The 13,422-nt window shown below is 51.5% G+C and overlaps 1 protein-coding gene across 3 annotated transcripts in view; it reads left to right on the top strand.

Moving 5' to 3' along the window:
• DYNC1H1 (dynein cytoplasmic 1 heavy chain 1) overlaps positions 1–13,422 on the top strand; it is a 137,835-nt gene that overhangs the window by 34,667 nt on the left and 89,746 nt on the right. For 2 of the 3 annotated variants that reach the window (XM_073610254.1, XM_073610252.1), the window contains exons 1-2: positions 6,975–7,272; positions 13,171–13,258. In XM_073610254.1, coding sequence (XP_073466355.1) covers positions 7,023–7,272; positions 13,171–13,258 — 338 coding nt within the window. In that variant the 5' untranslated portion in view covers positions 6,975–7,022. Of the gene's footprint in view, positions 1–6,974; positions 7,273–13,170; positions 13,259–13,422 lie in introns of those variants that run through there. The other variant, XM_073610253.1, reaches the window with a different exon arrangement.

Raw genomic sequence — 13,422 nt, 5'->3', positions numbered from 1 at the left:
AGTGCAGAGTTTAGGTGGGTGCAAAGTTTAGGTGGGTGCAGGGTGTAGAGTTTAGGTGGGTGCTGGGTGCAGAGTTTAGGTGGGTGCAGAGTTTAGCTGGGTGCAGGGTGCAGAGTTTACGTGGGTGCTGGGTGCAGAGTTTATGTGGGTGCAGGTTGTAGAGTTTAGGTGGGTGCAGGGCATAGAGTTTAGGTGGGTGCTGGGTGCAGAGTTTATGTGGGTGCTGGGTGCAGAGTTTAGGTGGCTGCAGAGTTTAGGTGAGTGCAGAGTTTAGGTGGGTGCAGGGTGTAGAGTTTAGGTGGGTGCTGGGTGCAGAGTTTAGGTGGGTGCTGGGTGCAGAGCTAGGTGGGTGCTGGGTGCAGAGTTTAGGTGGATGCTGGGTGCAGAATTTAGGAGGGTGCAGAGTTTAGGTGAGTGCAGAGTTTAGGTGGGTGCAGGGTGTAGAGTTTAGGTGGGTGCTGGGTGCAGAGTTTAGGTGGGTGCAGGGTGTAGAGTTTAGGTGGGTGCAGGGCATAGAGTTTAGGTGGGTGCTGGGTGCAGAGTTTAGGTGGGTGCTGGGTGCAGAGTTTAGGTGGGTGCTGGGTGCAGAGTTTATGTGGGTGCAGGTTGTAGAGTTTAGGTGGGTGAAGGGTGTAGAGTTTAGGTGGGTGCTGGGTGCAGAGTTTATGTGGGTGCAGGGTGCAGAGTTTAGGTGGCTGCAGAGTTTAGGTGGCTGCAGAGTTTAGGTGAGTGCAGAGTTTAGGTGGGTGCAAAGTTTAGGTGGGTGCAGGGTGTAGAGTTTAGGTGGGTGCTGGGTGCAGAGTTTAGGTGGGTGCAGAGTTTAGCTGGGTGCAGGGTGCAGAGTTTACGTGGGTGCTGGGTGCAGAGTTTATGTGGGTGCAGGTTGTAGAGTTTAGGTGGGTGCAGGGCATAGAGTTTAGGTGGGTGCTGGGTGCAGAGTTTATGTGGGTGCTGGGTGCAGAGTTTAGGTGGCTGCAGAGTTTAGGTGAGTGCAGAGTTTAGGTGGGTGCAGGGTGTAGAGTTTAGGTGGGTGCTGGGTGCAGAGTTTAGGTGGGTGCTGGGTGCAGAGCTAGGTGGGTGCTGGGTGCAGAGTTTAGGTGGATGCTGGGTGCAGAATTTAGGAGGGTGCAGAGTTTAGGTGAGTGCAGAGTTTAGGTGGGTGCAGGGTGTAGAGTTTAGGTGGGTGCTGGGTGCAGAGTTTAGGTGGGTGCAAGGTTTAGGTGGGTGCAGGGTGCAGAGTTTAGGTGAGTGCAGAGTTTATGTGGGTGCATGGCAGAGTTTAGGTGGGTGCAGGATGCAGAGTTTAGGTGGGTGCAGGGTGCAGAGTTTAGGTGGGTGCAGAGTTTAGGTGGGTGCAGGGTGTAGAGTTTAGGTGGGTGCTGGGTGCAGAGTTTAGGTGGGTGCAGGGTTTAGGTGGGTGCAGGGTTTAGGTGGGTGCTGGGTGCAGAGTTTAGGTGGGTGCAGAGTTTAGGAGAGTGCAGAGTTTAGGTGGGTGCTGGATGTAGAGTTTAGGTGGGTACTAGGTGCAGAGTTTAGGTGGGTGCAGGGTGCAGAGTTTAGGTGAGTGCAGAGTTTATGTGGGTGCTTGGTGTAGAGTTTGGGTGGGTGCTGGATGCAGAGTTTAGGTGGGTGCAGAATGCAGAGTTTAGGTGGATGCTGGGTGCAGAGTTTAGGAGGGTGCAGAGTTTAGGTGGGTGCAGGGTGTAGAGTGCAGAGTTTAGGTGGGTGCAGAGTTTAGGTGGGTGCAGAGTGTAGAGTTCAGGTGGGTGCTGGGTGCAGAGTTTAGGTGGGTGCAGGGTTTAGGTGGGTGCTGGGTGCAGAGTTTAGGTGGGTGGTGGGTGCAGAGTTTAGGTGAGTGCAGAGTTTAGGTAGGTGCAGAGTTTAGGTGCGTGCAGGGTGTAGAGTTTAGGTGAGTGCAGAGTTTAGGTGGGTGCAGGGTGCAGAGTTTAGGTGAGTGCAGAGTTTATGTGGGTGCTTGGTGTAGAGTTTAGGTGGGTGCAGGGTGCAGAGTTTAGGTGGGTGCAGGGTGCAGAGTTTAGGTGGGTGCAGAGTTTAGGTGGGTGCAGGGTGCAGAGTTTAGGTGGGTGGTGGGTGCAGAGTTTAGGTGGGTGCAGAGTTTAAGTGGGTGCAGGGTGCAGAGTTTAGGTGAGGGCAGAGTTTATGTGGGTGCTTGGTGTAGAGTTTAGGTGGGTGCTGGGTGCAGAGTTTAGGTGGATGCTGGGTGCAGAGTTTAGGTGGGTGCAGGGTGTAGAGTGCAGAGTTTAGGTGGGTGCAGGGTGTAGAGTTTAGGTGGGTGCAGGGTGCAGAGTTTAGGTGGGTGCTGGGTGCAGCGTTTAGGTGAGTGCAGAGTTTAGGTGGGTGCAGGGTGCAGAGTTTGGGTGGATGCTGGGTGCAGAGTGCAGAGTTTAGGAGGGTGCAGAGTTTAGGTGGGTGCAGAGTGCAGAGTTTAGGTGGGTGCTGGGTGCAGACTTTAGGGGGGTGCTGGGTGCAGAGTTTAGGTGGGTGCTGGGTGCAGAGTTTAGGTGGGTGCTGGATGCAGAGTTTAAGGGGGTGCTGGGTGCAGAGTTTAGGGGGTGCTGGGTGCAGAGTTTAGGGGGTGCTGGATGCTGAGTTAACTGATGTATTGAGATACCTTGGGAGGTTCAAACTTTTGAACGCATCTTTTTATTATAACGGCAGGAGAATTTAGTATATAGTGCTTGCAAATGACTCCTCTTTCCTTGGAGATTGATATGGATGTGGTCGGCCTGTACAGATGTTTGGAGCTGACATGGAGGTCCTCTCTGTAGGTATATATATATATATATATATATGAGAGAGAGAGAGAAAAAGAAAAAGTTTTCTCTGCCATAATTGGTGTGTATTTGATGAAATTGAAGGTTTTGACATGTGTGCAAATATTTTTCCTTATTTTCGAACTTTTGGGTTTTCCAGCATACCGTGTTGGTCCTGTTTCCCCCGACACCGGACCGTCGTCAGCTGATCGGCAATTTTGACTCATTCAAGCTCAGATACACTTTCCCGGGATTTCCACAGATCCGAACATCGAGGTATCCAAGTGGGTTCTTCTACCACCGACCCGCATACATAGGTATCACTTATCGCTCTATATTACATCTATATATATATATATACACACAAAAACATTGTCAGTACAAAAGTGCAGGATCCGGTTGATTGGTGAATGCTTCTTCTCTCTCCATCGATGCTCATTCCTAAAAGAAATTCCCCCTGATGAAGGGATTAATATTGAAATCCTGAAACTCATCGGGGGAAACACAAAGGAGGCCAACAATTCCCAACCAGATCAACTGCATTGTTTTTATTTGTTCTATGTGGTGATGTATGCACCCAACTAGTTTTTAGTAATACTTCAATACATTTTGTTAATTTTTTTTTATATATATTTTGATTTCTTTATCAAGTTGCTTCAAAAGTCGGGATGGGACGGGTGATCTGTCTATCAAAGTGCCCGGACAAGGGGGAGGGGCTGTATGTGACGGCACACAGCGGGGAACACACAGCTACTGAAATGAAAGCTGTGATGTTCCCAGTGCTGTAATCAAACAGGCGGCGGCGGCACTCCTCTCCCTTCACTGGCTGCAATGGGGACACAGGCTGCACTACTGCAGTCTCTGATCATCTCCTGTAGAATGTCTGCAGTCTCTGATCATCTCCTGTACTGTGTCTGCAGTCTCTGATCATCTCCTGTACTGTGTCTGCAGTCTCTGATCATCTCCTGTACTATGTCTGCAGTCTCTGATCATCTCCTGTACTATGTCTGCAGTCTCTGATCATCTCCTGTATTATGTCTGCAGTCTCTGATCATCTCCTGTAGAATGTCTGCAGTCTCTGATCATCTCCTGTATTATGTCTGCAGTCTCTGATCATCTCCTGTAGAATGTCTGCAGTCTCTGATCATCTCCTGTACTATGTCTGCAGTCTCTGATCATCATCTGTACTATGTCTGCAGTCTCTGATCATCTCCTGTATTATGTCTGCAGTCTCTGATCATCTCCTGTAGAATGTCTGCAGTCTCTGATCATCTCCTGTATTATGTCTGCAGTCTCTGATCATCATCTGTACTATGTCTGCAGTCTCTGATCATCTCCTGTACTATGTCTGCAGTCTCTGATCATCATCTGTACTATGTCTGCAGTCTCTGATCATCTCCTGTATTATGTCTGCAGTCTCTGATCATCTCCTGTACTATGTCTGCAGTCTCTGATCATCTCCTGTATTATGTCTGCGGTCTCTGATCATCTCCTGTATTATGTCTGCAGTCTCTGATCATCTCCTGTATTATGTCTGCAGTCTCTGATCATCTCCTGTATTATGTCTGCAGTCTCTGATCATCTCCTGTAGAATGTCTGCAGTCTCTGATCATCTCCTGTATTATGTCTGCGGTCTCTGATCATCTCCTGTATTATGTCTGCAGTCTCTGATCATCTCCTGTATTATGTCTGCAGTCTCTGATCATCTCCTGTACTATGTCTGCAGTCTCTGATCATCTCCTGTACTATGTCTGCAGTCTCTGATCATCATCTGTACTATGTCTGCAGTCTCTGATCATCTCCTGTATTATGTCTGCAGTCTCTGATCATCTCCTGTACTATGTCTGCAGTCTCTGATCATCTCCTGTACTATGTCTGCAGTCTCTGATCATCTCCTGTACTATGTCTGCAGTCTCTGATCATCATCTGTACTATGTCTGCAGTCTCTGATCATCTCCTGTACTATGTCTGCAGTCTCTGATCATCATCTGTACTATGTCTGCAGTCTCTGATCATCTCCTGTATTATGTCTGCAGTCTCTGATCATCTCCTGTAGAATGTCTGCAGTCTCTGATCATCTCCTGTACTATGTCTGCAGTCTCTGATCATCATCTGTACTATGTCTGCAGTCTCTGATCATCTCCTGTATTATGTCTGCAGTCTCTGATCATCTCCTGTACTATGTCTGCAGTCTCTGATCATCTCCTGTACTATGTCTGCAGTCTCTGATCATCTCCTGTGCTATGTCTGCAGTCTCTGATCATCATCTGTACTATGTCTGCAGTCTCTGATCATCTCCTGTATTATGTCTGCAGTCTCTGATCATCTCCTGTATTATGTCTGCAGTCTCTGATCATCTCCTGTACTATGTCTGCAGTCTCTGATCATCTCCTGTATTATGTCTGCAGTCTCTGATCATCTCCTGTACTATGTCTGCAGTCTCTGATCATCTCCTGTACTATGTCTGCAGTCTCTGATCATCTCCTGCACTATGTCTGCAGTCTCTGATCATCTCCTGTACTATGTCTGCAGTCTCTGATCATCTCCTGCACTATGTCTGCAGTCTCTGATCATCTCCTGTACTATGTCTGCAGTCTCTGATCATCTCCTGTACTATGTCTGCAGTCTCTGATCATCTCCTGTATTATGTCTGCAGTCTCTGATCATCTCCTGTATTATGTCTGCAGTCTCTGATCATCTCCTGTATAAAAATATTTTTAAAAACATTCACTTTCAGTAATGGTTTTCGGGATCAAGGAAGATTTATTTTCGGTATCGGTTTCGGCACCAAAAAACCCATTCGGTGCATCCCTAGTAACCTGTAGACATTTTTAAAGTGTCACCTATGGAGATTTTATTTTAGTAACGTAGTTTTGCGCCATTCCACAAGTGTGCACAATTCTAAAGTGTGACATGTTTGGTATCTATTTACTCGGCGTGACATCATCTTTTATGTTCAATTAAAAAATTAGGTTTGGTTTTTATGATGTTTTTTTTTTTTTGCATTAAAATGCATTAAAGTGTATTTTTTCACAAAAAAATTGTGTTTGAATAAATTCCTGCACAAATACCATGTGACATAAAAAATTGCAATGACCGCCATTTTATTCTCTAGGGTCTTTGCTAAAAATAAATATGTGTAATTTTTTGGGGGGTTTTGAGTAATTTTTTTTGCAAACAAATGATAATTTTACAAAGGTCAGATTCGGTGTGGATGGGAAGTGATCAAACGGCTTGCTGTGTGTATAACGTGTGACGAACGTGCGTCCGCCCTGCGCTACCTGTGATTGGAGGCCTAAAATGTGCGACAAATTCGCCGGAACACACGAAGCTCAACTCCAAAAAAAATAAAAGTTCCTCCTGCTTCCTTCGGTGTGCTTGATGTGCGTACAGTGGACTTAAGTGTGTGCAAAAATGCACAAAAAAAAAAAATGGTGCGTTTATGAGGCGCTGGGCGTGAATCCAGCCTGACAGTATGGTGGATGGAGAAGGGGGTGTGGCACTGTGGCAGTGGGCGGGGTTAGGAAGCAGCAAGATGCACATTGATAGAATGAAGAAGAGATAGAGAAGGGGTGTGGCACTGTGGCAGTGGGCGGGGTTAGGAAGCAGCAAGATGCACATTGACAATATGAAGAGATAGAGAAGAGGGTGTGGCAGTGGGCGGGACTAGGAAGCAGCTACTTTCACAGTGATAATATGAAGAGAGACGGAGAAGGGGGTGTGGCACAGTGGGAGGGGCCGGGATAGGCTGTCATACATAGAGACAATAGATGACATCAGGGGCGTGGCACAGGGACAATAAGCGGCGCGGTGGCGGCGGCTCCTCCCTCCTCCATATCGCTGTGTAATACTGCGGCAGGAGCGGTGCATGCCGGGACACGTAGTCCACTCCCTGTGCTAAGCTTGGCTGGAGCAGTGTGAGAGGACTACAATCCCAGAATCCCCTTCTCCCCAGTTACTTGTCCCCGCCTACTTCTCCTTTCACCTTCTCAGTCCCGTCACATGTCTGGCTCCTCCTCCTCCTTCTTCCCATTTGTCCATCCGGTCTTCCCTCCTCCCCTTCCCCCTGATTGGTGTGTTACGGTGTTGGCTCCTCCCCTCGGTGTGTGCGGCCCCTCCTTCCCTTCCCCCTGATTGGTGTGTGTCGGTTTTGGCTCCTCCCCTCGGTGTGTGCGGCCCCTCCTCCTCCCATATGTAGAGTCCCCGCCCCTCCTGTTCTGTCACTCTCCCCCGGAGATCGGATCGGAGATGGCGGACCCGGGCGGAGTGTCGGAGGAGGCCGGGAATGTGGAGGTGTCGGCGGTGCAGAACGTAGCGGACCCCTCGGTATTACAGAAATATATCCGGAAGTTGGTGCCGCTCCTGTTGGAGGATGGAGGGGAGGCGCCGGCCGCTCTGGAGTCCGCGCTGGAGGAGAAGAGCGCCATGGAGGAGATGAGGAAATTCCTCTCCGAACCGCAAATACACACCGTGCTGGTGGAGAGGAGCACACTGAAGGGTGAGCGGGGGGAGGGGATCGGTACTCCGGGGGGAGGGGAGCCGCCCAGTGATGGGCACGCCGGTCCTGATTGGTCCTCCGATCACACGGGGGCGCTGTGTTCTGTCAAACTCCAAAAACGTCACTTCCGGTTTTTTGTAAACCATCAGTAATCGGAGATTGTGATGAATTTCTGTTTGGACAAAACACGATCATCGGAATACCGTCCGGTGCGGGGAGATTGAGCTGTTTTGACAGATTAGGCGACCCGTCAGAATGTGTAACGGAAGTGACGTTCCGTCGCCGCCATCTTGCTACACCCAGCCCTCCTCCATAGGATACACTGAGAAGGGGGAAAGCGGACATCTTGTTACACCCACCGGAGTTTAGCATTTTTCACTTATTTTTAACAGTAAAGTGAGTTTATATAGTGAAATGCATTACTTAGAACACTGACTGGTTAGATGTTGAATCTTAAAAGCAGCAAACTTCTGTCAGATCAGCCAACCTGTGAGATCAGCAGGCTCGCCGCTGCTTTTAAAGTTCAACATCAAACCAGTCAGTCGGAGTTCTAAGTTCTCTATTTCACGATATAAACTCACTTTACTGTGTAAAATGCAAAACTCCGGTGGGTGTAACAAGATGTCCGCTTTCCCCCCTTCTCAGTGTATCCTTACTATGGAGGAGTGCAGGGTGTAGCAAGATGGCGGTGACGGAATGTCGCTTCCGTTACACATTGACGGGTCGCCTAATCTGACGAAACACCGGTACAGGAAGATTGAGGTGTTTTGACAGCACAGCATTTAACGAGGACAAAGTTGTCACCGCCTCGGAGGCGGCCATTTTCTTGGTTATGATCGGTGCGGAGTAACAATCTCCACTCATAATGTCGTGTACCGGACTGTATTCGGGGGTTTTTGTCCAACCGCCAATTCGTCAAAATCTCCAATTACTGATGGTTTAAGCACTTTGAAGAGCAATATTGTTTTGTCAGTAGCTAGCCGCCATAACCCCCGGTATCCTCTTCTTCAGCGGGTGGTCTGCTACAAGATATAAACTCTCAGAGGCGGTTTTGCCGCAAGATCACTTTTATCTTTGGCGGGAGAGGAGGCCCGCCCCGCCCCCCCAGCTCGCGCACAAAAGCGAATGCATACATGAGTAGCGCCCGCATATGAAGACGTGTGACCGGATCCCCTCCCCCCCCAAACATGTGACCCGATCCCCCGGCAATTCTCACCCCGCGGGGCGCCCACCATCTCACATATAGAGGTGGGGGAAGTATGAATGTTTGAAACTGATTTTTTTTTTTTTTTTCCATCCAAGTCCTAATAAACTTTTTTTATTCAGCATTTATTTTGCTAATTGTCAGACTTCTTGGACTTGGCGAAGCACTGACTTATTTGGTGAGTTGGTGGAAAGTATTTTGGGCCTCATTTTGAAAACCGCCTTTAGTAATACTCCAATTTTTATTTCTTATTGGCCACCTGTGGGCGTGGCTTGCCTGCGGTCCCCGCCTGTGGGCGTGGCTTGCCTGTGGCCCCCCCCCAGCGGCCCCCCTGTGACATGTTCACACGCTTGTGTTGGGTAGAAGGGATTAAAGCAGGTGGTGATTGGATGATGTGGCGCCTCCTCACCGCTGTTCAAATGCCCCCTGAAGAGCAATCAGAATCGCAATCTCCCTTTAGAGAGCTCCTGTGTAAACAAGCTCTGAGAGCGATGCTGTTAGTTTAAATCCCTCCACAGATCGCTCTTTGGGGGGGGGGGGGGGGGGCGGATGGGGGGGTTAGCGGCCTGAACCCCCTGGCACCGGGTTTGTGGTTTAGTATAATGGAGGAGATTGTTGGTTCATATTTGGGGTGAATAGACGTTGGGTGACCCCCCATGACACGTGACCGTTCTGTTTTCAGCATGCGTGTGTCTTCTATATCACTGCGGGGTGTAAATGTTCCCGATGGTGACACAGCGATCGCTCATCTCCACTTTATTTGATGCTGAAGATTCTTTAGGGTGTGCCGGGCTGCATTGCACTATGAAAGGAGAAACTCGCACAGGGCGCTTTTCAAAGTCTCTTCCCAAGGCGTGTTCTGTCACATGTCATGTATGTGAGTGGACTCTATAGGAAGGCGTGTTCTGTCACATGTCATGCATGTGAGTGGACTCTATAGGAAGGCGTGTTCTGTCACGTGTCATGTATGTGAGAGGACTCCATAGGAAGGCGTGTTCTGTCACGTGTCATGTATGTGAGTGGACTCTATAGGAAGGCGTGTTCTGTCACGTGTCATGTATGTGAGTGGACTCTATAGGAAGGCGTGTTCTGTCACGTGTCATGTATGTGAGTGGACTCTATAGGAAGGCGTGTTCTGTCACGTGTCATGTATGTGAGAGGACTCTATAGGAAGGCGTGTTCTGTCACGTGTCATGTATGTGAGAGGACTCTATAGGAAGGCGTGTTCTGTCACGTGTCATGTATGTGAGTGGACTCTATAGGAAGGCGTGTTCTGTCACGTGTCATGTATGTGAGTGGACTCTATAGGAAGGCGTGTTCTGTCACGTGTCATGTATGTGAGTGGACTCTATAGGAAGGCGTGTTCTGTCACGTGTCATGTATGTGAGAGGACTCTATAGGAAGGCGTGTTCTGTCACGTGTCATGTATGTGAGAGGACTCTATAGGAAGGCGTGTTCTGTCACGTGTCATGTATGTGAGTGGACTCTATAGGAAGGCGTGTTCTGTCACGTGTCATGTATGTGAGTGGACTCTATAGGAAGGCGTGTTCTGTCACATGTCATGCATGTGAGAGGACTCCATAGGAAGGCGTGTTCTGTCACGTGTCATGTATGTGAGTGGACTCTATAGGAAGGCGTGTTCTGTCACGTGTCATGTATGTGAGTGGACTCCATAGGAAGGCGTGTTCTGTCACGTGTCACGTATGTGAGTGGACTCCATAGGAAGGCGTGTTCTGTCACATGTCATGTATGTGAGTGGACTCCATAGGAAGGCGTGTTCTGTCACATGTCATGTATGTGAGTGGACTCCATAGGAAGGCGTGTTCTGTCACGTGTCATGTATGTGAGTGGACTCCATAGGAAGGCGTGTTCTGTCACGTGTCACGTATGTGAGTGGACTCCATAGGAAGGCGTGTTCTGTCACGTGTCATGCAGTTTAATCTTTCATTTGATTTAATGATCTGACCCACATTTGGAAACACGTCGGTGTGAAGTTCGGTCACCCAGAATGAGAAGCGACTGAATTCCTCCAAATATCTCCCTGCTGTGTTCAGTTTTTACCCCGAGGTCTGTATACGGGGTGGTGGGGTGACCCCCCGGGGTCTGTATACGGGGTGGTGGGGTGACCCCCCGGGGTCTGTATACGGGGTGGTGGGGTGACCCCCCGGGGTCTGTATACGGGGTGGCAGGGGACCCCCCGGGGTCTGTATACGGGGTGGCAGGGGACCCCCCGGGGTCTGTATACGGGGTGGCAGGGGACCCCCCGGGGTCTGTATACGGGGTGGTGGGGTGACCCCCCGGGGTCTGTATACGGGGTGGCGGGGGGACCCCCCGGGGTCTGTATACGGGGTGGCGGGGTGACCCCCCGGTGTCTGTATACGGGGTGGCGGGGTGACCCCCCCGGTGTCTGTATACGGGGTGGCGGGGGACCCCCCGGGGTCTGTATACGGGGTGGCGGGGGGACCCCCCGGGGTCTGTATACGGGGTGGCGGGGTGACCCCCCGGTGTCTGTATACGGGGTGGTGGGGTGACCCCCCGGGGTCTGTATACGGGGTGGCGGGGTGACCCCCCCGGTGTCTGTATACGGGGTGGCGGGGTGACCCCCCCGGTGTCTGTATACGGGGTGGCGGGGTGACCCCCCGGTGTCTGTATACGGGGTGGCGGGGTGACCCCCCCGGTGTCTGTATACGGGGTGGCGGGGTGACCCCCCGGTGTCTGTATACGGGGTGGCGGGGTGACCCCCCCGGTGTCTGTATACGGGGTGGCGGGGGACCCCCCGGGGTCTGTATACGGGGTGGCGGGGGGACCCCCCGGGGTCTGTATACGGGGTGGCGGGGGGACCCCCCGGGGTCTGTATACGGGGTGGCGGGGGGACCCCCCGGGGTCTGTATACGGGGTGGCGGGGTGACCCCCTGCGGTCTGTATACGAGGTGGTGGGGGGGGGGACCCGGCCATTCTGTCTTCCCAGTTGTCAGTCAGTAGTGGAGATTTATTATCTGAGGGACGATATTCATCTTCTGTGACTTTGATGTCCATTCAGAGGAAGATTTTGTGGATCCTCATTGGAGATGTATAAGGAGGAGGCCCCTCCCCTCCCCCCATCAGCCTTAGAAGTCTCCTGATTGTCACTGGTAGGAAAAACAAATCCGATCCAAACTGAGATGTGAATTTTATAATCCAATAAAATCTTTTATAATATTTGTAGCTGCTGACCTAATAATTTTATCCATATGAAGTTCCTCCTCGGGGCAATCCCTTTTATCAAGGGGGGGTGATCCCTATTATCGGGGGTGGGGGTGATCCCTTTTATCGGAAGGTGGGGGTGATCCCTTTTATCGGAAGGTGGGGGTGATCCCTATTATCGGGGGGGGGGGTCCCTATTATCGGGGGTGGTCCCTATTATCGGGGGGTGGGGGTGATCCCTATTATCGGGGGGGTCCCTATTATCGGGGGTGGGGGTGATCCCTATTATCGGGGGGGGGTGATCCCTATTATCGGGGGTGGGGGTGATCCCTTTTATCGGGGGGTGGGGGTGATCCCTATTATCGGGGGTCCCTATTATCGGGGGTGGGGGGGGTCCCTATTATCGGGGGGTGGGGGTGATCCCTATTATCGGGGGTGGGGGTGATCCCTATTATCGGGGGTGGGGGTGATCCCTATTATCGGGGGGGGGGGGTTGATCCCTTTTATCGGGGGGTTGATCCCTTTTATCGGGGGGTGGGGGTGATCCCTATTATCGGGGGGGGGGTCCCTATTATCGGGGGGTGGGGGTGATCCCTTTTATCGGGGGGTGGGGGTGATCCCTATTATCGGGGGGGGGGTCCCTATTATCGGGGGTGGGGGTGGTCCCTATTATCGGGGGTGGGGGTGATCCCTATTATCGGGGGGGGGTTGATCCCTTTTATCGGGGGGTGGGGGTGATCCCTATTATCGGGGGTGGGGGTGGTCCCTATTATCGGGGGTGGGGGTGGTCCCTATTATCGGGGGTGGGGGTGGTCCCTATTATCGGGGGGGGGGTTGATCCCTTTTATCGGGGGGTGGGGGTGATCCCCATTATTGGGGGGGGGGGGTCCCTATTATCGGGGGGGGGGGTGGTCCCTATTATCGGGGGTGGGGGTGATCCCTTTTATCGGGGGGTGGGGGTCATCCCTATTATCGGGGGGGGGGTCCCTATTATCGGGGGTGGGGGGGGTCCCTATTATCGGGGGGTGGGGGTGATCCCTTTTATCGGGGGTGGGGGTGATCCCTTTTATCGGGGGGTGGGGGTCATCCCTATTATCGGGGGGGGGTCCCTATTATCGGGGGTGGGGGTGATCCCTTTTATCGGGGGGTGGGGGTGATCCCTATTATCGGGGGGGGGTCCCTATTATCGGGGGTGGGGGTGGTCCCTATTATCGGGGGTGGGGGGGGTCCCTATTATCGGGGGGTGGGGGTGATCCCTTTTATCGGGGGGTGGGGGTGATCCCTATTATCGGGGGGGGGTCCCTATTATCGGGGGTGGGGGTGGTCCCTATTATCGGGGGTGGGGGTGATCCCTATTATCGGGGGGTGGGGGTGATCCCTATTATCGGGGGGTGGGGGTGATCCCTTTTATCGGGGGGTGGGGGTGATCCCTATTATTGGGGGGGGGGTGATCCCTATTATTGGGGGGTTTTCTCGTTCTCCAGACTTATTTCTCTTCTTTTCTCCCACAGAGGACGTCGGGGATGAAGGAGAAGAGGAGAGAGAATTCATCTCTTACAACGTCAGTATTGATATTCACTACGGACTGAAATCCAACAGGTAATCCGATGTCTCCTCTTCTAGAATCGCTCATCGATGATCGCCTGTAATGAAGTCTGCGATCCTCAATTGTTACCAGTCAGAGAAGATCGCTGAGGGGGTTCTGTGCTGTGTTCATATTGGCAGCAAATTTCCATTTAGTTTTAGTCCCATTTTAGTCCTCA

Source organism: Aquarana catesbeiana, linkage group LG13, assembly GCF_042186555.1.
Source record: "Aquarana catesbeiana isolate 2022-GZ linkage group LG13, ASM4218655v1, whole genome shotgun sequence".
Lineage (NCBI taxonomy): Eukaryota > Metazoa > Chordata > Amphibia > Anura > Ranidae > Aquarana > Aquarana catesbeiana.
This window is presented reverse-complemented; position numbering and strand designations above follow the sequence as displayed.